We start from the raw sequence: 25,388 nt of genomic DNA, 5'->3' as shown, positions 1-25,388 counted from the left end.
AGTAAATCAAAAAAGACAGCAACAAGGTGATGGTGTCTGGAAAAGGCTGTTCGGATGGCAGACTCGAGGGACACACGATTGTCAGTAGTAGAGCGACCCTGGCGGAAGCCGCCCTGGTATGGAGCCAATAGGTCACGTGACTCCAGGACGCAACCTAACTGCCGACACACTATATGTTCTAGCAGGTTACAAAGAAAGCTGGTGAGGCTGATGGGCTGATAGCTATCCACATTAATCAGGTTTTTGCCAGGTTTGAGCACTGGTATGATGGTGCTTTCCCACCATTGTGATGGAAAGATGCCATCACACCAGATCCAGTTGAAGATGACAAGGAGATGTTGCTTTTAGTCAGATGAGAGATGTTTAACCACCTGACTGTGGATCCAATCTGGCCCAGGAGATGTGTCGGGGCAACATGCAAGGGCATTCACAGGCTCCTATTCTGTAAATGGGACGTTTAGGGTTCACTGTGGTGTGTAGTGAACGAGAGGACTTTTCCTTCCATCCGCCATTTGAGAATGCGAAAGGCTGGGGGTTATTCTCTGAAGCAGAGGCTCGAGCATAGTACTCAGCAAAGTGTTCAGCAATCGTGTTTGCGTCGGTAGATAACACGCCATCGTTGGTAACACAAGGGACAGCTGCTGGGATCTGGTACCCAAAAACTGATCTTCATCCAGACTTGGGAAGGTGACGCATGGCAACCAATGGTTCAAATGGCTCTGAGCACTATGGGACTCAACTGCTGAGGTCATTAGTCCCCTAGAACTTAGAACTAGTTAAACCTAACTAACCTAAGGACATCACAAACATCCATGCCCGAGGCAGGACTCGAACCCGCGACCGCAGCGGTCTTGCGGTTCCAGACTGCAGCGCCTTTAACCGCACGGCCACTTCGGCCGGCGGCAACCAATGGTCAAGACATACCTCTTTCAACACTCCTGTTTCCACCGCTGATAAGCTGGCAAACGAGTGCATGGAGCCGTTTAAAGGCTATTAGGTGCTCTAGGGAACAGTGCCGCTTATGTCGCTGTAGAGCTCGCCGACACTCCTTAATTGCCTCAGCGACTTCTGGCGACCACCAAGGTACCGACTTTCGCTGGGGGGCACCCCAAGGAACAAGGGATTGCATTTTCTGTCGCAGATACGATTGTTGTAGTTACCTGCTCAACCACAACATCGATGGCACCATGTGGGGGAGATTCAATGGTGACAGCAGAGATGAAGGCTTCCCAGTCTGGTTTGTTGAAAGCCCATCTGGGTAGGTGTCTGTGAGCATGAGGCCGGGGGAGTGACAGGAAGATGGGGAATTGGTCACTACCACACAGGTCGTCATCTGCTCTCCAATGGATACATGGGAGAAGTCCTGGGCTGCAAATTGGTAAATCAATGGCTGAGAAGGTACCACGAGCCACAGTGAAATGTGTAGCGGCCCCACTATTTGAGAGGCAGAGGTCGAACTGAGACAGTAAAGTTTCATCATCTCTGCCTCAACCAGTAAGCACAGTGCAACCCCACAATGGGTTATGAGCGTTACAATCTCCCAAAAGTAGGAAAGGTTTAGGGAGTTGATCAATCAGTGCAGTTAATACATTCAGTGATACTGCATCATCTGGAGGAAGATGTACATTGCAGACAGTTATTTCCTGTGTTGTCCTTACTCTGACAGCAACAGCTTCAAGAGGGGTTTGAAGGGCACAGTTTCACTACAGACTGAGTTTAGGACATAAACGTGAACTCCACCTGACACACTATTGTATTCCCTACGGTTCTTGTAACACCCCCTGTAACCATGAAGGGCAGGGGTCCGCACCATCAGGAAGCAAGTTTCCTGGAGGGCAATGCAGAAAGTAGGTTTAAAGCTTAACAATGGCCGTAGCTCATCCAGGTGGTGGAAAAACCGTCGCAATTCCACTGGACGATAATGTGATCATGAGGCTGGGAAGGCACGGAACAGTCAATGAGGCACCTACTTATTTCCTGAGCAGTCTATATCCATTGTGTCTGAGGGTCCGGCGAGATCTAGGTCCTCAGCAGATGCCTGAATCTCCACCTCATCCTCAGACGCAGAGCTTGTAGGTAGCGGTGTTGTGAGTGCTGCCGCAATTACCTTGGCCTTTGGTGTCTTCTTTTTGGGTTTCTCTGGCTGCTCCTTGGGTTTTGCTGGCTGGGAGGGCTTCACTGGCTGGGAGGGCTTCACTGATTCACTCTCAGGGTCTGAGGATGATCGTGAAGCCCTACGACCAGCCACTTTTGGGTTCTTCAGCCACTGGTGGGTGTCATCTTTCCCACTAGCAGAAACCTGGGAAGGGAGTGACTCAAGGGACCCCTTCTTAGCGAGAGGAGCCAAAGAAGACTTACACTTCTCCAGCTGAGAAGTGGGGACTGGTGACCCCAATGGTTGTGAAGGCAGTGCTCCCGAGGTAGGTGGTGCAGGAGCAACAGGGAGAGAAGTGCCCCCCACCATCATGGGGGCAGGTGTAGTCCTCTGGCTCTAAGAGCCAACTGGAATTCGTGGAACTGATGGGGCTACAACTGTTCCCGTAGTCGCAGCATAAGAGGAGGTCATAGCCACAAGATGGAGGCACTAAAATTCCCTCTTAGCCTCAGTGTAGATCTGTCGGTCCAGGGTCTTATATTCCACGATTTTCCTTTCTTGCTGTAAAATCCTGCAGTCTGGCGAGCAAGGGGAATGATGCTCTCCGCAGCTGACACAGATGGGAGGCAGGGCAAATGGAGTATGGGGATGAAAAGGACATCCACAATCTTGACATGTGATGCTGGAAGTACAGCATGACGACATATGGCCGAACTTTCAGCACTTAAAGCACCGCTTCGGGGGAGGGATATATGGCTTGACATCACAGTGGTAGATCACCACCTTGACCACCTCGGGCAATGTGTCACCCTCGAAGGCCAAGAAGAAGGCACCAGTGGCAACCTGATTATCCCTTGAAACCCTATGGACGCGCTGGACGAAATGAGCACCTTGGCACTCAAAGTCAGCACGCAGCTCATTGTCAAACTGCAAAAGAAGGTCCCTGTGGAATATAATGTCCTGAACCCTTATGTGGCGTGATGGTAATAGAGACATCCCCCAATGTGTCACAAGCGAGTAATGCCCATGACTGGGCAGAGGATCCTGTTTTTATCAAGACTGACCCTGACCGCATTTTGGACAAGCCCTCCACCTCCCCAAACTTGTCCTCAAAATGCTCAACAAAAAATTGAGGTTTCATTGAAGCAAAGGAGCCCCATAAGCTCTCATACATACCGTTCCTCCCATGGTGTGGCCAGGGAGGGGAATGATTTAGGGTCACACTTCCTTGCATTGTACTGAGACTTGGAACGCTTAGAGGCTGCTGGTGTGTGATCAGCAACTAGTGATGACGTGGTATGCTTCATCGCATGTTATTCGCCCTGATGCCACCCACTCTGACCAGGGCCCTCCCCACGAGCGCCAACCAGCCGCAGCAAAGGCCACCTGGCAGGATGGCCATTGCCGGGAGTCCTGACGCCCCAGGGTGACGGACATCTACTCCTTGGAATACATGGGGAGTAAACGGCGCAGGCATCAGCAGAGCGATCCCTGTGTGGTCAGGGGGCTACAACCAACAGGGTACACGGTGGCCCCACCACAATGGACTGGCTACTGTGCTGGATATCAGGTGCAACCAAGCAAACAAGTCAATATCATCGTCAGCACAGAAAATGATACCGCACAGCGGATGGAGAAAAGCACACCCAGGAGGATGACTTCACCCAACAGCTGGAGAATGAGCAAAAGTGCAGATCCACGTCGACGAAGGATGCGAGAGGTCTCAGCGCATGATGGACACATTGCACCATGTAAGGCGCCCTCCCCCAATTGTCTCGCTCTTCGGAAAAATTTGGAAAAATTGAGGTGAAACCTGACAGGGGACCATCACATAAAGGCTAAAATGTGTGAGACTCCTTTTAGTCGCCTCTTAAGATAGGCAGGAAAACCTTGGGCCTATTCTAACCCCTGGACTAGCAGGGGGAGCCTGGACATATGGCTTAAATTTGTTTACTGATTTAATATCGGACCAAAACTTCTTAGCATTTTTTCCAAATCAATATATAAAATTTTAATTCTGAATTCACTGACTGCTTTATGCATAGCCCTCCTTACACTGATTTTGGCATCATTCAGTTTTTGGTTGTCTGAGAAGCTTTGGCTACATTAAAATTTGCAGTTGAGCTCTCTTTGATTTTGTTGCAGCTTTTCACAAGTTCTTCGAATCATGGTGGGTCTTTCCCATTCCTCATAACTTTGCTCAGTACATAGCTGCCTAAGGCATGTAGTACAATGCTCTTGATACTTAACATTTTTGGTCCTGGAGAGGAATTTTTCTTGTTGACCGTTCTGGTGATCTGAAATCTGTTTTTGGCACTCTTGCTACACAGATGTATCTTCCTACCTTTCTTTATATTTCTATTTACAGCTGCACTGACTGATGCTGTAATGACCTTACAGTCACTGATTCCCTGCTCTATGATGAGCTGAAAAGGTCAGGCCCAATGGTGACCAGAGGGTCGAATATTTTATCTTACACAACTCTGTTTTCTAATTAGCTGCTTAAGGTAGCTTCTGGACAAGGCATTTAGAACAATTTCACATGATTCCCTGTTCCTATTACTGGCCTTAACCATTTGAGTCTTCCTGTTTACAACTGATAAGTTGAAATCTTCACCTAATACAACAACGTAACTGGGAAATTTATGTGAAATAGTCTCCAAGTTTCCCCTCAAATGTTCCCCCACTGATGGTCCTGAGGCAGGGAGTCTACAAAAACATCCAGGGACCATGTCTGATCCATCTTTATGTCTTAACACAAATTATTTCACATTCTGAATCTATACTAGTCTCATTAGATATTACCATATTTTTTATGGGTAGAACATGGTTCCACCAACGGTGCTCAATCTACCTTCGCAATATATATCCCCATAGGAATTTAGAATTTCTTTTCTATTAACATCTGATTTCAGCCAGCTTTCTGGCTCTAGCACAATGTGGAACTTGTTATTGTTTATAAGCAAGGCCTCTGCAGATGCTTCTGCAGTTAACTGATAATATACTTCCTATACATTTGGTGTTCTGCAGCTTGAGAAATTACAAATATGTAATATTAATTATTATGTATTTGATGTAAGCTGCTTTTAGATTGTAGTTCATTTTATTGGACTTCGACTAATATTGGGAGTTTGACCATCATCAGCGGTATCTTTACTACACAAGACAAATCTCTCTTGTAACATGCAATTTATAGTACATAGTGCTTTATGTGTATGTCGTTTTCTATATCACAGTAATGTGACTTGCCTTATATAACACAAATTAGAAGGAACATTATATACAGTCTATGGCATAAAACAAATAATGATCTTTGCATGTACCATGATAGACTGCTACTTGCCATATACTGGAGGTGTTGAGTCACAGGCAAGCAAAACGAAAAGACTGCTAGACACATAAGTTTTCAACCCAAAGGTGTTGTTCTCAATTACACAACATACACAGACATATTACACAAATGCAACTCACACACACATGACCAGTGTCTCTGGTTGCCGAGACATTATTCCATCCTGGATCTTCCATTGCTTCATACATAATTATTAATGTGACATATTATTTTGTAAACAATTTCTTTCTTTTGTCTGCCATGATGAAAGTTGCTCTTTTTAATTGTTGGGGATAAGGTTCTTCCTTGTCTGAAATCAGAATGTATGTTATCAGGCCTGTGGAGATCCATCTTTATCCTAAAACACACACATTTGCACTCCTTACTTACTCAACTATACTAGTAGCTGCTTCCTTTATGTAGTGCATACCTGACTTATTACGAGAGTCTTACAGTGCTGCATCTGACAGTGAAGATCACTAAATTCCCATCCAAGGATTTCACTGAATCGTCTGTGACTATGGTTTAAGTTTTCCTCTCAGCTGCAAACAAGAGGACTATGTTTGGTTCTGGGAATGAGGCTTTGAAATGCTAGCTCTGATTCCATACAGTGAGTGAAGCTACCTGTCTTCACTACATCTGTATACTCATTTTACAAGTCATTGCACATCAAAGGATACTTCATAGAAATGTTGCTTTCTGTGCATTTGTGTGTTCATGTAAAGTCTCTAATAGTCATTCTATATTCCTAGCACTACTATGACATACGTTCAGATAACAAAAGGCCGGCACTGCTCGAACTGTCCTCTTATTGCAACTGAACTTCTTACATCACATTCATTGGCATCTCCAATGCTCAAACAAATTACCACCTAACACTCCAGCTACTCTACGGATCAGCCTGTCGTCATAATCTTCACTACAATTACATTATCTCATCAAATTGTGTGTAGTAACCGAGGACCACCTTTGAACTCTGGTGACAGGTGTCATTCGAGCTGACATGAGCTACAATTTGCAGCTGGGTGCAGCCAGTGTGCTTATCTGATACCACTTTAATCTCCTATCTTGGATAATACCCTCAATGAGCAAACAAAAGTAAACACTGGCCTTCCTTCCCAAGCTGCCCACTATTTCTCTATGAGACTCCATCACCCGCATACTGTTGGAACACTCAAAAACAAGCAACTCTACCCTCTGCATTTGTGCGGACCTATAAGGAAGATCAGCCCCAATCCCAACAGATGACGGCACCCATACCAGTTCAGATGTACTTTCAGCAGCAAGTAATACCTTGAACCTGTTTTTAAGGCAAAACAGGACAGCCATGCAACAAGTACCCTCTTTCATCTTCCACCCAGAGATCCACATCCCGCCACTGTTCAACATTCCCATCAAGTTAGTGTCAATCAGTCAGGACAAGTAAACCAGAAGGCTCCGCAAGATCATGGTACCAAGTGACTATAGACACCAGAGGTGAAAAAACATTCATCTCCGGTGCCCCAAAACCACAGCAGGCCAGGGCAACTGCCTGAAGCCTGTCTGTGTACAGAGGGCAATTCCACTTGCATCCATACACAACAAATATAGTCCTTACCCAGTTCTAACCAATGTGATGTTTGTCTGTAATACAAAGCATATAAAACTAATTCATGCAGTTACTGGAGAAAATCTAAGAATTTCTGCTACACTACTTCTACATCACTTTCCATGTGACACTGTGGCGTGTAGGGGAGGGCTACCAATCATTTCCTTTCCCATATCATTCACAAACTGAGCAAGAGAAAGATAACTGTCTATATGCCTCCATTCAAGCTCTAATATTTCTCCTCTTATCTTCACGATCCTTAGGCAAAATGTACAGTGGCAGCAGTAGAATTGTTCTGCAGTCAACTTCAAATACCAGTTCTCTAAATTTTTGCAATAGTGTTTCACAAAAAAAGAATCGTGTCTTCCCTCCAGTGATTTCTATTTGAGTTCACGTGTTGATTGAACCTACTAGTAACAGATTTAGCAGACTGCCTCTGATTTGCTTTGATGTCTTCCTTTAATATGACCATGTGAAGTTCCCAAACACTAGAGGACTACCGAATAACGGGTCACACTACAGTTCTATAAGTGGTCTCCTTTACAGATGAACCACACTACCCTAAAATTCTCCCAATAAACCAGAGCTGAACATCTGCCTTCCTTATTACCATCCTTACATGCTCATTCCATCTCATATTGCCTTGCAATGCAACACACAGATATTTAATTATGTGATCGTGTCAAGTAGCACACTACTAAAGCTGTATTTGAATATTTAAGAATTGTTTTCCCTACTCATCTCCATAAAAATTTTTCTACATTTAGAGTAAGCTGCCATTAATCATACCAACTTGAAATTTTGTCTAAGTCATCTTGTATCCTATATTCACTCAATGATAACAGCTTTCCATACACAATAGTATCATCGGCAAACAGCAGCAGACTGCTGCACAACCTATCTGTAAGATCATTTATGTATATAGACAATAAGAGCAGTGCTATCACAGTTCACTGGTGCACTGCTGACAATACCCTTATCTCTGATAAATACTCACTGTTGAGGACAATAAGACTGGGTTCTTTTACTTAAGAAGTCATCGAGCCACTCCTGCATCTGGGAACCTACTCATCATGCTTGTACCTTTGTTAAAAGTCTGCAGTGGGGTTCTGTGTCAAATGCTTTCCAGAAATCTAGGAATATGGAATCTGCCTGCTGCCCCTAATCCAGGGTTCGCATACAGGACATTGCACAAGAAAAGGGCAAGCTCAGTTTCGCACAAGTCATACTTTTTAAATCAGTGCTGATTTGTGAGCATAAGCTTCTCCATTGCAAGGAAATTAATTATAAAGGGTGAATAAGGACGAAAGGTACATGCTTTGAGGGGTGATAGTATTAATGATTCTGGACAAAAAAACTTCATACGGACATATGCCTTATTCCAAATTGTTTCCAGAATAGAAAACATTTAATACCACTTTGGAATGTTTTCTTGAATAACTCAAAAACCACATCCTCCAAAGAACACATGTCACAGTACAAAACATTAAATCTTCTAAAAAAATGGTTCCATTTTTTTTAAAATGTAGGACTAATAGTTGTTAGATACTGAAATTCTCACATGACACTGTATAAATAAGTTCAAACTTGGAATCGCTTACCACATTTTCCACAACATGGTGCAAATAAAACATGGAAGTCATGTTCGCAATACTTTCTTCCTTCAAACTCATAAAAAATACCTTCTGGAAATGGTCTGAAACATTGTGCACACCTAAAAAAAATCACAATGCCAAAAATGAATCATTACTAATATAAACATGACAGAAGAGCAGGAATCAAATTTTCCACTTATTTTCCTAATAAAGTTACAATGTGTACGCATCATTTGAAATACATCAAAGTCAAATTTATCAATTCATTCTTAAAATTTGAGGTTGATACAGAAAATGCAGTTCCGCCAGCTCTTGAGAAAAACAATAATTCTGAAGTTATGAATTATAAATTATTAAACTGGGTCACTGTTAAAAATTACTGTTTGTACTTTTATTTTATTTAATAACCAAAGTAATTAAGCATAACAATGAAAATAATCAATTTTTGACCAAATAATTTAATTGGACAGATAACAAGTCTACTCACCAAGCGGCGGCAGAACACACATATCGCAGAAGGTTATAATTAGGCAAGCCTTTGGAGCCACTGGCTCCTCCTTCAAGTGGAATGGTTGAAGGGGAAGAAATAGGGTGAAGGAGAATGACTGGAGAGGTCTGGAAAAAGGAGTAGATTTCGGGAAAGTCACCCAGAACCGTGGTTCAGGGGAGACTTACTGGACGGAATGACAAGGAAAGACTTTATCGAATGAGATTTGCACACCAGAGAACTTAAAGGTGGAAGACAGGGTAATATGTGAGAGACAGGTTACTGCTTAAACATCGTGCAAGAGTTAATCGGAATGAAAAGAAAAGTGCTTTGTACATAACAGAGGTGGGAGGGGGGTGATGAAAAATAGACAGGTAAGCAAATGAAAGATGTAGAAAACTAATACAGAGTGAAGGAAAGAATAGTTAAGGTGAAGAAATGTTGAGACGGAAGAAACTAACGTAAATTAAGGTCAGGTGGGTGGCAAGAACCAAGGACATGTTGTAGCGCTAGTTCCCACCTGTGGAGTTCTGAAAAACTGGTGTCTGGGGGAAGAATCGAGATGGCGCATGAGCTGAAACAGGCATCGGGGTCATGAATGCCCATTCATCCTAATTAATAATTTGGTGGTAGTCATGGCAATGTAAAAGGCCAAACAGTGTTTACAGACAGCTAGTATGTGACGTGCCAGGTTGGTTGATTGGTTGGTTTGTGTGATTGAAGGGACCAGACTACTAGGTCCATCGGTCCCTTTTTCCACGAACTTTAAACACCCACAAAGAATAAGAACAAACAATGGAGATGACAAGATACGACACAGGACAAGAAAGACAGAGACCAGACAAAAGGAATTAAAATCACACCGAGTGTGACAGTGGTTGGCCGACCATAGAAACAAAAAAGGAAAAGTCAATCACCAAGAAACGCACCAAAAACCCCAGTCTAAAATCGTAGGCGATTAGTCCAACAAGATGTGGACCACCGTCAAAGCTGACCCGCAGCGACATAAAGGTGCGTCCTCGCGGCGCAATAAATAGCTGTGTGTTATCGAGGTGTGGCCAATGCACAGCCAGCAGAGGACAACAGAGTCCTGAGAGAGACGCAAGGAGGAGTACCATGCACCCATAGCCTCTCTGATAGCCCGAAGTTTATTGGGTGAAGGAAGGGTGCTCCATTCTTCACCCCAGGCGCGAAGTACCTTCTGCCACAAAACTGACCTGAGGTCACTCTCCGAAAGGCCAATCTCCAAGGCTGGTGCACCGACAGCCAGTTTGGCCAGCATGTCAACACGTTCATTTCCCGGGAGGCCGACATGACCCGGGATCCACACAAAGGCCACAGAGCGGCCGCAATGGGCAAGAGTATGGAGGGACTCCTGGATAGCCATCACCAGATGAGAGTGAGGGAAACACTGGTCGATAGCTCATAAAACACTCTGGGAGTGACTAAAGATAATGAAGGTCTCACATGAGCAGGAGCAGATATACTCTAGGGCGCGAGAGATGGCGACCAGCTCGGCAGTGAAAACACTGCAGCCAGCTGGCAAAGAGTGTTGTTCATAATGATCCCCTAGAGTAAGAGCATAACCGACACAACCAGCAACCATCAAACCGTCAGTGTAGACAATGTCAGAGCCTTGAAATGCGGCAAGGATTGAAAGAAAGTGGCGGCAGAGGGCCTCAGGAGGGGCTGAGTCCTTCGGGCTCTGTGTCAAATCAAGCCGAAGGCATGGGCGGGGCACACTCCACGGGGGTATGTGCAGAGGGGCCCGGAAAAGAGGTGGGAGAGGGAAAATCTCAAGCCCAGAGAGAAGAGCTCTGACGCGAACCGCAATCGTATACTCTGACTGGGGCTGCTGTTCCGGAAGATGGACGACCGACTGAGGGAACAGGAGACGATAATTGGGATGCCCGGGCAAACTACAAACGTGTGTAGCATAAGCAGCCAGTAATTGTTGGCGCCAGAACTGCAATGGAGGGACACCTGCCTCCACAAGTATGCTGTTGACAAGGCTTGTCCGGAAATATCCAGTGGCGAGTCGGATCCCACTGTGAAGGAATTGCAATGCGGAAGGAGATTCCGAACTGTAAGACAGGCTCTCATAATCTAGACGGGACTGAATTAACGCCTGGTACAGTCATAGCAGGGTAGACCAATCGTCACGCCAACTGGTGTGACGCAAGCAATGGAGAGCGTTAAGGTGCCGCCAGCACATCTGTTTAAGCTGCCGAATATGAGGGAGCCAAGTCAACTGGGTATCAAAAACCAATCCCAAAAACCGATGCGTCTCCACCACAGCAAGACGTTCGCCGTCAAGATAAAGCCGTGGCTAAGGGTGAACAGTGCGTCGCAGGCAGAAATGCATAACGCAGGTCTTAGCAGCTGTAAAGTGAAAGCCATGCGCTACAGCTCAAGACTGCGCCTTGCGGATAGCGCCCCGTAGTTGCCGTTCAGCAGCTGCAATGACAGTGGAGCTAAAGCAAGGCAGAAGTCGTCAGCGTACAAGGAGACTGAGACAGATGTTACCACAGCCGCAGCGAGCCCATTAATTGCAATTAAAAAGAGGCAGACACTTAAGACAGATCCTTGCAGTATCCCATTCTCCTGAACTCGGGAAGAACTATGGGAGGCCACAACTTGCATGCGGAAGGAACGAAGCGACAGAAAATTTTGTATGAAAATCTGGAGTGGACCCCGAAAACCCCAACCATGAAGTGTAGAGACGATGTGATGTCGCCATGTTGTATCGTATGCCTTCCGCATGTCAAAAAAGATGGCGACCAGATGCTGACAGTGGGCAAAGGCCGTACGGATGGCAGACTCCAGGCACACCAGATTATCGGCAGCAGGGCGACCCTTATGGATCCCACCCTGAGACGGAGCGAGAAGGCCCCGCTGTCCACCTCCAGTGGGTGCTTGCGAGGTTTCAACAGTGGATGCGATCTGGCCTGGGAGCCGTATCACGGCAAGTGGCTAGGGCACTTTGGAATTCCCACTCACTGAATGGAGCATTGTATGATTCAGGACGTCGCGTGTGAAATGAAATGCTCCAACGTTCCAACCGCTCTTTCAGGGAGTGGAAGGCCAGTGGGTAATTCACAGAAGCAGAACTCTGAGCAAAATGCTCTGCTAAGCGGTTTGGAATTGTGTTGAATCAGTACAGACTGCTCCATTCAGTGGAACCGCAGGTACGCTGACGAGGGTCCGATAGCCATAGAGTCGCCTGATCTTGGCCCAAACCTGCGATGGAGAGGTACGGAGGCCAATGGTGGAGACATACCTTTCCCAGCACTTCTGCTTACGTTGGCAAATGAGGTGTTCCAATGAGGGATGCCACTTTGTGAGGCTGGAGTGCCCGCCTGCTATCTTTAATCGCCTCGGCGATCTTGGGTGACCACCAAGGCACAGTCCTCTGCCGAAGGGATCCAGAAGAACAGGGAATGGCAGATTCTGTGGCAGTAATGATGCCAGTGGTGACCGAGTGAACCACCGCATCAATGGCATCATTGGTAAGAGGCTCAATAGTGGCAATGGAGGTGAGCAAGTCCCAGTCAGCCTTATTCACAGCCCATCTGCAGGGGCGCCCAGAAGAGCGATGCTTTGGCAGTGACAGAAAGATCGGAAAGTGGTCACTACCGCACAAGTCATCATGCACGCTCCATTGGACAGATGGTAATAGGCTAGGGCTGCAGATCGAAAGGTCGATGGCTGAGTACATGCCATGTGCCACACTGAAATGTGTGAAGGCACCAGTATTTAAAAGAGAAAGGTCGAGCTGTGACAATATTTGCTCAACGATGCTGCCTTGTCCTCTTGCCACTGATCCACCCCACAGAGGATTATGGGCACTGAAATCGCCCAGTAACAAAAAAGGTGGCAGCAATTGGTCTATCACAGCCAGGACATGCTGTGAGACATCGCCATCCCGTGGAAGATAGAGACTGCAGACAGTTGCAGTCTGAGGTGTTCACACCCGAAAAGCGACAGCCTCTATAGGTGTTTGTAGAGGGACAGACTCGCTGTAAAGAGAGTGAAGGGCGTAGATGCACACACCACCACATACCCTCTCATAAGCCCGGTTCTTATAATAACCCCGACAGCCACGGAGGGCGGGAGTTTGCATCACCGTAAACCAAGTTTCCTGAAGAGCAATGCAGAGGAAAGGGTGAAGGCTGAGAAGTTGTCGGAGCTCAGCAAGATGGTGGAAAAAACTGCTGCAGTTCCATTGGAGGATGACATTGTCCATGGTCAAGAAAGACATGAAGGGACCGAGGAGGCAGATTACGCCACTGGGTCACCTGCTGCCACTGATTGAGTACCGACGGGAGTGACATCCATCACGTCTGAGGGACCGGCAAGAGCTAGATCCTCAGCGGACGCCAGATCTCCACCGCGACCTCAGATGCAGAGCTTGTAGGTAGCAGTGGAGTGGGTGCCACCACCATTTCCTTGGTCTTAGGGGTCTTTGATTTCAATTTCTCACGCTGTTCCTTCAGTTGCCCTTGCTGGGAGGGCTTCTTTGATTCAGTCTCTGGGACTGAAGAGGACTGCGAAGCCCTACGACAAGCTACCTGGGGTTTCTTCAGCCCCTGACGGGTGTCTGGTTTGCCACTGGTAGGAACCTGGGAAGGGAGTGACCCAAGGGATCCCTTCGTAGCAAGAGAATTCGAAGAAGACTTATGCTTCTCCGGCTTAGAAGTGGGGACTGGTGTCCCCGATGGTTGAGGGGGTGCTGCTCCCGAGGTAGGTGGTGCGGGAGCAACGGGGAGGGAAGTGCCCCCCCACCTTCAAGGGGGCAGGTGTGGTCCTTCGGCTCTGAGAGCTGACTGTATGTGGTGCAATGGATGGAGCTGTAACGGGAGTGACAACAGTGGCGGCATAAGATGACGTCATGCGCACGAGATGAAGCCGTTCAAATTTCCATTTAGCCTCAGTGTAGGTCATTCGATCCAGGGTCTTGCATTCCATTATTTTCCGTTCCTTCTTTAGAATCTTACAGTCCGACGAGCAAGGGGGATGGTACTCTCTGCGGCTGACACAGATGGGAGGCAGGGCACATGGAGTATCGGGATGGGATGGACGACCACAATCACGACATATGAGGCTGGAAGCACAGCGGGAAGACATATGGCCAAACTTCCAACACTCGAAGCACCGCATTGGGTGAGGGATATATGGCTTAACATCACAGCGGTAGACCATCACCTTCATCTTCTCAGGTAATGTGTCACCCTTGAAGGCCAAGATGAAGGCACTGGTGGCAATCTAATTATCCCTCGGACCCCGTTGGACGCGCCGGATGAAATGGACACCTCATTGCTCTAAGTTGGCACGCAGCTCGTCATCGGACTGTAAAAGAGGATCCCTGTAGAAGATAATGCCCTGGACCATATTTAAGCTTTTACGGGGCGTGATAGTAACAGAAACATCCCCCAGCTTCTTACAAGCAAGTAATGTCCGTGACTTGGCAGAGGATGCTGTTTTTATCAAGACTGACCTGGACTGCATTTTTGACAAGCCCTCCACCTCCCCAAACTTGTCCTCTATGCTCTACAAAGAACTGAGGCTTCATGGACACAAAGCTCTTGTACAGACTAGATACCAGGGCAAATACGTCTCGCTGTCATTCATAGCCTTTTGTTCCTCCCATGGTGTGGCCAGGGAGGGGAATGATTTGAGGTCATAAATGTTTGCATTAAAGTGAGCCCTCGAATGCTTAGAGACTGCTGGTGGTTGTCCACCAGCAAGAGAAGATGTGCCACGCTTCATTGCGTGTCATCCACCCTGATGCCACCTACTCCGACCAAGGGCCCTCCCCACGGATGCCACCCAGCCACAGCAAGGGCCACCTGGCAGGATGGCCATTGCCAGGAGTCCCAATCCCCAGGGTGATAGGCATCTACTCCTTGGCATACGTGGGGAGTTAACGGCGCAGGCATCAGTAGAGCTAGTAGGGGGCTACAACCAACAGGATACACGGCGGCCTCAACACAATGGACTGGCTACCGTGCTGGATATTAGGCGGCAAGTGGTCCATGGTCGTCGTCAGCGCAGAAAGCGACACTGCAGAGTGTGTGGCGGAGATCGCACTCAGAAATGTATCCTCACCCAAGAGATGGTGAGCGAGCGGGACTGCAATGCAACGACAAATAAGGTGGCTAAAGGTCTCAATGTACGATGGACACAACGCACCAAGTAAGGCGCCCTTCCACAATTGGCTTGCTCTTCGGAATAATTTTGAAATATGGTGGTCAAACCCAAGAGGGGACCATCACATAAGGGCCGAAATGTTTTTCAGAACTCTGGGTGTGGGAACTAGCATTCTAGCATTACAACATGTTCTTGGTTCTCACCACCCAACTGGCCTTATTTTATGGTAGTTTCTTCCGTCTCAGCATTTCTTCACAGCAACTACTCTTTTCTTCACTCTGTATTAGTTTTCTGCATCTTTGATTGTCTTACCTGTCTATTATTCACCAAACCCCTCCCACCTCTGTCACATACAGTGCACTTAGCTTTTCACTCTTATTAACTCATGCTTGATGTTTATGGAGTAATCTCTGTCTTACATATTACCCTGCCTTCCACTTTTAAGCTCTCAGGTTTGAAAATCTCATCCGATGCAGTCCCCAACAATCAGTCTTTTCTTCTCATCCTGTCTGGTAAGTCTCTCCTGACACACGATTCTTGGTGACTCCCAAATCTACCCCTTTTCCTAGACCTCTCCAGTCCTTTCCCTTCACCCCTCTTCCTTCCCCTTAAACCCTTCTATCTGAAGAAGGAGCCATTGGCTCCAAAACGTTGCCTAATTATAACCTTCTTTTATGTGTGTGTTCTGCCACCACTTGGTGAGTAGATTTTTTATCTACACAATTAAATTGCTAAGAAATTAAATGGAAATACAGGTAAATAAACTTACATCTTTATCCACAAATAAAACTAAAGAGACAGGTTAGATGAAGCTGCAGATATTGAAAAGAATGCTTCACTGCAAATTTCTCTAATGTGAGTACAAGCGTGCATTAAACTGCTGTGAGAGTCAATTATAAGCCCATTCTGCTACTCCATCACTCATATTTGGCAGTGTGAACATGTTTTTTATGAACATGTAAATTATGTCTTCATCTCACAAAAGTTCACATTACTTAACAGCAGCAGCTTAGCAATTAAAAAAAAAAATTACATAAATGGTCACATTCTGAATAATGTTTCATATTAAATAAAATCTTGAATTTTGTCAATGCATACACCACCGAAAGCTTACTGCTTATCACAATATAAACAAGGCTTCATCAAAGAATGCTGGTAAAACATGTGAATTTTATTGAATTATATGACATCTTTGCTTGATATATGGTCTTGTATAATCGTCATAGCTCCTGTAACAGCAATGGAAGTAGCAGATATGGGAAGGATGAAAGGTCGGTAATGTGCCAAATTTTTGTCATAAATGCTCTCTCCACATGCCACAAGCCCTTCTTGTTACACACTACATATTCCACTAAACATGGATGTAAATATCTATAAGATAATGTCTTATTCAACCACAAAACAACATGTAACTTACACAAAACACTGTGGATGCCAAAGTTGTCCGTGTGAGTTCACTATTTTTTCGTGGGGTTCAAATCCCTCCCCACAGCGGGAGCAGAACATATTTTCAAGAGGCATGCTGACACTGTAATATCAAGTTTAATAATGAATTAAAAAACAAACTTGATCAGAAAAAGAATTGTGGTCATAATTATGACAACTAGATCCTTATGTCCAGATTTAACAAACAGTTTTTTAAGCGTTGAAGTTTCAAATCATAAAAAAATCTTTTGGACAGCACAATGGTTGAAAATCCCTTATTTCCAATCCTGGAAACCAACTGAATAAAACACTGGCATAACTGTATAATACAGCATGGCAACTGACAGTTTGATTCATGAAGACATATAGTCAGATTATTCGAAAATCAAACACCTTTATAAATTTGAATAAAAAAAGTGATAACATTTCATTAATACCTTTCCCCATGTTTCTCGACACGTTTATCTCTATCCTTTTCAGAAGAATCCAAATAAACCTTGTTCACAAAATCAGACAGTGTCACTTGATTATTTTCTACTGAAGTGTTATAGTTAGTATAACTTCTACTATCAGGAGACTTCTCTTTTCTTCGCCGATATAAAGAACTCTGGTTAATTAACAAGTTATTAGTTTCCATGATCAATCTCCTCTTCTGATGTTTAGTCAAAATTAAAAGAGTGAAAATTAGATTATAACTAAAATACTGTTTGCAAATATTGTAATAATTGGGGCAATATGTCTCTTGGCCATCTGTCTACACATAAAAAGTCATATCACTGTGTAAACACACCTCAGTCCCTTTATCAGTGTAAGACGTAAATACTTTGATAAGCAGCAAATGCAGAGATAAGTAAGCAAACATAACTATGAACAGTTTTCTTCGAGGAAACTGTGAAGGAATGCAGAGTTGTTTTTGAAAACAGTCCAACAATGAAGAGAGGAATTCCAACAATGTATAGAGTGTTAAAAATGAATAAATTTCCAAATAACTACTTTGGAGTTATATGGAGCAGACAACTGCAAGTGTATATAAAGCATTTCTCTCTTGTGCTAGAAGTTAAATTTCCTGCACGGTTGCAAAAGAAATGTGGTATTATTTTTGCTGGCTTAACTGTGGATAAATTTTTGTACAGTTAGATATATGTCAGCCCAACGCCAGTTCCTCAAATACTTTGTGAGTGGCAGTTTGGGTGGGTGGGTGGGTGGAGGGGAGGGGGTTAATCACACATCTATTTATGTAAGTGATAAACAACGTAGCATCAATCAAGTTACAAAAGCACAATGAGTAGTTAATTTCCGATAGAGTAGATGTAGATAGATTAAACAAACATTCAAATGTGAACATGTATAATAACTACTAATCAATTAAAATTAATAGATCATAGTAAATGAGTCTTTGTACTGACCCTGGCATTGGTAGATTCCACTCTTCCACCAGTAACAAAACAAATGCTGAACTCCTGGAATGAAAATGTTTTTCAAAAACATGTAGACCAATATGACTATCAATTAAGTAAAGCAGAACTGGTTATGCATGATTCATATTTTAATTTTTTACATATATATGCATTGGTTAATAGGTGTAATGACTACATAACCTTCTCTTTTCTCTACTTTTCCCTAATGGTTTCTGTATTGCTACAAGAAACAAGACCAAATCAATATTTACCAGACTTTTCCACTTTTCTCTTTGTGTCCACAGATCGATTTCCCTACATTCACAGATATGACAATGATATTTGTGACTGGGGCAAGAACCATAGTGCTCACAATTTAAGAATGTTTTACATTATAAGATTAAATAAAGAGCATTTACTGTAAAATGAAAAAAAATCTGCTTGTTAAAGTAGAGGATATTCAAAGCAGAAGTGTCAATTGCCCAACAGCTCTTGTCAAACATTACCCTGATCCATCTTAGGCAATAGAGTATTTACAGTCATATTAAGTATTTTTTCAGAGGGTAAAGGTAAAATTGCCCTTAACCCAAGGATTGGCTTGAGTGCTACAGTATTTTACTAGGTATAGTCCTATTTGAAGTGGTGTTACGCTGCCTTCCTCCAACTTACTAATTGACTTTCCCAGCCAGTTAGAGGGGGACATAAAATTTAATGTGGACTCCAAAACACTGTGCAATTTGTAGTTGTTGGAAGAGGACTGACACTTCAAGTTTATAATCTGATGGTTATCCACAAAGGCAACAGTGACCAGGCCACACTTTTTCCAGGGGAAAAAAAAAAAGACGTTCTATACCAAGATTCATATATTTAACTACTTTCACTTCTCAGTTTTCTCTCTCCCCTCTTCACTCCAGAACAAGGCGTTTCTAAATTGGATAGTTACTCCATGAAATCTTTTTCATATACACGCACACGATCTCTTAGTGATATGACATTCTTCTTAGGCATAAACTGGTTATAAATCCACGAGCTTTAGGCCAAGTGCACCTTGGTCCATGTCTTTGTCATTACAACTCCATTTAAAGAAACACTGCAGTGAAAAAACAGCATATCCTTGTGTTCCCTAAAAGTGACTGTATCACCTCAATTGCATTTCTTACTTTACTTTTTTCTGTCTGTTTTTGACCTCTGCGTAGCTCAAGGAAAAGTTTATTTTTTAGTTCTCTGTACAATATCATTCTCAAACATTGGTTCTCTCTGTGTTTTTATTGTATTTTGCATAGCTCTATAGTGTTAGTAGCCTTCCTGTGCAGTGTGACAAATGTAGGAATCAGCTATGTTGTAGGTGGAAACTGATATCAATTAGTTCTCATGTAATAATGCACTGTAAAGACAACAGCTGCATGCGTAAAAAAATTCACTCATTTTATGGTAATAATTCCATTAAATCTGCAATTTTTACCACATTTTCCTTTCTCATGCTATCAGTTTCAAGGTGCCTCATTGCAAAATGGTTGTAGTACAAAATCAAGCTGTCAAGAGTACATAAAATTAAATAAATTAATTAGATTATCTTACAATTACAATAAATATAAACAGAAGAAGTCACATATGAATGCATCAGGTCATAGTGATACAACTGTAAAAAATCTCTTTCATTAAAGCTGCAGTGCTCACGATAAAACGTGTATTCAAGTGATGGGGCATTCTTCTGCAGTGAAAATCATGTGTGATTGAATGCATCTAATTGGAAGAACAATTTTTTATTTGTTGTTGCATAAAGTATTTGTGTAAGTGTGTGTACTTATCGCCAATGGCATTTCACTGTATACCGTCTTGGGTATACACCAACAGAAAGAGGCACTAAATCACAGGAGTATATGTTAGACCTCTATATCATAAATGTTACTTTAATTTTCGTAAATGGTACAACCCTTTGAAATATGTGTATTTTGCAAATAACTCTTAAAAAAAGTAGAGAACAAAAAGTATAACTAATAAACCAAAAGTACTGGAGACCTGGCAGATGTTTAGTGATAAAGTTCCCTTTTAGTGTGTTGAAATTTAATTGACACGCGCACGCTTATTGGCTTCCTTTAACTAACAAATTGAAGATAAAAACACAAAATTTAAATTACTTTTTCCACTTAAAATATTTTTTACCTAATTTGGAAAGTCTCGGAACGCTATCTTCTCTGTCATATTACCAGATACTACTGTTGTAGTTATAAAAAGTATCTTCTCAGCACCAGCTATCTGTATTATGTGAATATTTACCACTAAAACTGTAAAAAATTACATTTTTACAAGTTTTAATGAATTATTCACTCGAAAAACCCCATCCAAAAACTTTTGAGAATTACACAAAATATTGTTGGTTAATATGTTAGTAGTCAGTGCAAACACTGTGGGCAATATTTTTCTGTGTAAAGTGTTAAAAATTTTTTTCAACATTCTGCATATTTTGCAACACTGAATTTCTAATGTAAAATGCACATGTTGGCAACACTGTTTCCAGTGCTCTTCTGTTTATAACAAACGAGTGAGAACTTGCACATAAACCATTCTGCATTGAGTTTTCTGTTTGGTGTGAATTTTTTGTTAAATACAATGCCAGTGAGAAAATACAGTAGTGAAAGAGTGAGGCATGTGGATTATGAAAAAAAAAGACACAAGAAGGTGGCGTTTAAGAAAACTGGAAAACACTTTACAGTTGTTGGAAATTCAGATATTGCATAAATATCTTGGTGCTCAAGTGGTGATGTTTGGTTTGTTGCGTGGTCATCAGCACCCGAACAAAGACCCAATTTTTACACAGTCCACTCTACCCACTGTCATGAATGATGATGAAATGTTGAGGACAACACAAACACCCAGTCCCCAGGCAGAGAAAATCCCCAACCTAGTCAGGAACCAAACTCCAGACCCCGTGATCCACAGGCAGTAACACTAGCCACTGGACCATGAGCTGCAGACTTGGTACTCGAGTACCAGTATTAGCACCACATCCATTGTACAGGAATTACTACATTCACTACAAGAACAAATTTAGTGAGAACCCACCTGAATGATCACCATCACCTGAATGTGAAACTGAAGAAAGCGCAGATGTTTATATTCCTGGGCGAAAAGCTGCTGATGTGTTGAATGTTAGCATTTCTGTTGTAGCCCCTACTACATCCCCCCTTAAACGAACAGGAAAGGTAAGAAGTGCAAGAAGAAAATAGTATATAAAAAGAAAATTGGGAAGAAATAAAACAAATTTTATATGAGCAACATCTTCAAAACTTTGTGTAGTGTATAATGTAGATGCACTTGGTGCAGAACCTAAAGATATTGATATGTTCATGAAATGTCATGTGTGGTTTCAAATACTGCTATCTCAGGAACCACCTATACTGAGAAGATACATTTACTGGCACTAATACCAGGTAGCTACTCTAAGCAGCAGATATAGAAATATATACCCACTTCCTCACATTATTTGATTTCAAAAGCTTGTAAAATAAAGAATGACAAACGTATTTTGGAATACCCAGTTCTTGCTGTGGGTATCCGTTAAAGCTGATATGCTTATGGTGCTCTGGAATATTAATTACCTAAGTGATAACAAAGATTGCAGCAGGCAAAGTCCTAACCAGGTTGATGTTATCTCTGTCAGTCAAATGATGAAAAAGTTAAAAAGATAAAAATGTATATGGCAAGATCAATAAGAGAAGCATATCTCCTAATGAAAAAGGAAAACCCAAATTTAAAAATTGGTCTCTCAAAATTCTGCTCCTTGCAACCAAAGTGGGTAAAATGCCAGCCAGGAAGTATGCACATGTATTTAGTGCAGTATTTTGAAACTTGTTTGTTTCGTCATAAGCAGTGTTACACGAAAGAAGTACACAGAGAAGGACCTCACGCTTTAGTGTACATGTCAAGAGCTGCAAATGTTGGTTCCAGGAGTGTGCAATGTGTCCTGGTGCTGAAGTGATGGCTGTTGAAACATTACATCTTCAGGACACTGACAGTGACATAACCTATGCATGTTTTTTTGGGGGGGGGGGGAGGAGGGAGAGTTGGTGAAGAGGACAGTAGAGCCAGAGAAGTTTGTTATAGAGGTTACACACTGGGTCATGAAAGGAATAGCTCACCATCATATCCAGAGGATTCAGAAACAGGCCACAGCAGAAGTAAAATCAGCCACATCCTGGGATGTGTCATACTGACACATTAGTTCTTCATTTCGACTTTGCTTGGAACTGGTGTGTTGCTTTGCACAACGAAATTGTAACTTACCACTGGCACACATCACAGTTATCAATATTCACATGTGTTGCTCACTTCCTTGGAGCATCACACTGTTTTCCTATTGTCAGTGATGATCTCATTCATGACAGTGCATATGCATGCTATTCTGTAAACATGACAATTGATGACATAGCATCTAGAGCTTACGCATTTCTTAAATGTGTATATGACTGATGGTGCAGCATCTCATTTTAAAAATCACTTTCAGTTTTATGAGCTTAGTTAACACTGTAGTACAGGAATTAAGACAAAAAATTGGATATTTGCAGCTACAGGTCATGGAAAAAGTGCATGGGATGGTGCATGAGGTCTCTGAAAACATCTTGCAACAAGATTTAATCTTCAGCATGAAGCTGTTGATGCTATAAGAGATGCTGCTGGATTTGTACACACCATCTCAATATTAGTAACACACATGAAACTCTTAATTCTAAATGAAAGTACATTAAGGGAATTCTGTTTACAAAAGAGAGAAGAGTGGACTGCTATGAAGCCTGTGGTAGGAATTCACTCAGGTCACTACTGGGTTGCATCCCTGAGTGGGACATACATTGCAAGAACAAGTCTCTATGAAATGCAGCCTGTTACTGTGTGTGAAATGCAGAGATCACAGTATGCATTATAAGAATTTGTAGTGAGCCACTTCATTTATTATGTGTGAGATAATCAGTGGTGGGTGGGACAGATAATAAGTCTCTCTTATGAACTCCTTTACGACACCTCATGGTCCTGCCAATGCTTTCAAATGGTCATCAAAAGATCAATGCGCCGTTCTCATTTCCCAAGAACTGCTCTTGTTGGATCATCCTTGTTCGTGTGCAAATTCGCTTGGTCTATACAAGGTCAATGAGAAGCAGATGGAAAAAAAACAAATGAACTCTCTTCAACAATGCAGTGTTAACTGTTACATTGCAAGCAATTTTGATTGACGGAAAGTCATGAAGAAGTAAAATCATGACAGAAGACCATAATAATGTGTGAATAATATCATAAAAAGAAAAATGGGTACAAATATTCTATATCTTATTATTGTTATGAAATATTTTCCAACAAAATTATGAATTGTTTTCCCCCTCACTTATAATAAAGTAATTATTTTGAGTCAGAAATACCAATTTTGCACAACATTTACTTAAAATCAGCAATCAATTGAAATATTTCAGTGTCTATAATTTTTTGGCCTTGAGAGTAGAGCTAGATCTACCTAAAAATTTTCTAACATTTTGTATAGACAAGTATTGCCCACTCTGATTGTACACTGCCTAAGTACAATGACCAACTAACATACCATGAAATTTTTAGAACATTTAGGATGGGGGTGTTGGAGAAAATAATTTCAAAATAATCAAAAAATTCAGATTCTTTCAGATCTAAGAAAAATATTTTGACAGTTTAAGAATTTCAAGCATTAATGTCATAGCTGACAGTTAGTATTCCTTCCACTTTATCATTTCTCAAGACAGTTAACATCCTGTGACTACTCATCTTTTCAAAACATAATTCTGAAATTCACAAAAAGTTACAAATTTCCAGTTTATTTTTCCAAACAAACAAAAATAAGTAAATAAAACAGAAAATGAATAAAAAAGTTCAGAAGTATGTCTGTACGAATCATGTGTCAGTACTGGGAACAAGATACTTATTAAAAATAAATTTAGATCCATCACTTTTGGTTTGTTTATTCCAATTTTTCAATTTCCCCTTTCGTTATGACATTTTCACAAATACTCTCAAAATGGTTCAACGGCTCTAAGCACTATGGGACTTAACACCTGAGGTCATCAGTACCCTAAACTGATAAATAATCTCGGCGACTTCTTACTTATGGAAAAAGTGTATGTTGCAGAAAGGAAAGAACCGAAAGCAGATTTAAATGAGGAATTCGCAGATGTGCATCTTGCAGGCACCTGTTACAGCAATTGTGAATGTTAACCACTGTGTCAAAGTACATTTAGTCACTGTTGAAATTTGATACCAACAATCCATCACAGTTTGGAAGTAACAGAGATAGTCAAAAATATATCACAATCTTGATACAATTTTAAAGCAGTGCAAAGATCGGCAACTTGCTTTAAATGTTCAGAAATGTAAACTTGTGCACTTCACAAAATGGAAAAAAAATGCAGTAATCCATGACTACAACACCAGTGAGTCACTGTTGGAATTGGCCAACTCGTACAAATACCTGGGTGTAACATTTCGTAGGGATATGAAATGGAATTATCACACATGCTCAGTTGTGAGAAAAGCATGCAGTAGACTTCAATTTATCGGGAGAATACTGGGGAAGTGCAATCAGTATACAAAGGAGATTGCTTACAAATCACTTGTGCAACCTATCCTGGAATATTGCACAAGTGTGTGGGACCTATATCAAACAGGACTAAGAGAGGCTACTGAATATATACAGAGAAGGGCAGCACAAATGTGCATGGGTTTGTTTAAACCATGGTAGTGTGTCACAGAGATACCAAGGAACTGAAGTGGAAGACTCCTGAAGATAGACGGAAACTATCCTGAGAAAGTCTACTAACAAAGTTTCAAGAACTGGCTTTAAATGAAAACTCTAGGAATTTTCTACAATCCCCTATATATTGCTCACTTGTGAATTGTAAAGATAAGATTAGAGTAATTACTGCACATATAGAAGCATTCCCACACTCCATATGTGAATGGAATGGGAAGAATCCCTAACGACAATGGATGTACCATCTGCCATGGACCTCATAGGGGCTTGCAGAGCGTAAGTGTACATGCAGAGGGGGAAAAAAAATCTGCATTTTATTCCAGCAAATTTAACTCTGGCACAGAAAGTAATGAAATACATGTCCAAAAACCTCTGAAAATCTGTCCATTGAAATTAAAGATCTGACTTATAGCAGGAAGCATTTTCAAATGTAAAGTCAGGTTGTTTGTTTAACAAAGCCTTCTAAAATATAGTGGAATTCTTGAACAGAAATAAGTAGTCAACTTCAAAACTGTAAATAACTAGAACATGCATATATTTTGATCTATGGAACATTG

At 42.4% G+C, this 25,388-nt stretch overlaps 1 protein-coding gene across 1 annotated transcript in view; it reads right to left on the bottom strand.

The window, feature by feature from the left end:
* LOC126236345 (LIM and senescent cell antigen-like-containing domain protein 1) overlaps positions 1-25,388 on the bottom strand; it is a 67,277-nt gene that overhangs the window by 40,490 nt on the left and 1,399 nt on the right. The window contains exons 2-4 of the mRNA XM_049945575.1: positions 18,078-18,131; positions 16,664-16,774; positions 8,616-8,728 (exon numbers count right to left, since the gene is read on the bottom strand). Coding sequence (XP_049801532.1) covers positions 8,616-8,728; positions 16,664-16,774; positions 18,078-18,085 — 232 coding nt within the window. The 5' untranslated portion in view covers positions 18,086-18,131. The remainder of the gene's footprint in view (positions 1-8,615; positions 8,729-16,663; positions 16,775-18,077; positions 18,132-25,388) is intronic.

Source organism: Schistocerca nitens, chromosome 2 (assembly GCF_023898315.1).
Source record: "Schistocerca nitens isolate TAMUIC-IGC-003100 chromosome 2, iqSchNite1.1, whole genome shotgun sequence".
Taxonomy (NCBI): domain Eukaryota; kingdom Metazoa; phylum Arthropoda; class Insecta; order Orthoptera; family Acrididae; genus Schistocerca; species Schistocerca nitens.
Note: the sequence above shows the minus strand (reverse complement) of the source record. Positions and strands in the feature narration are given on the sequence as shown.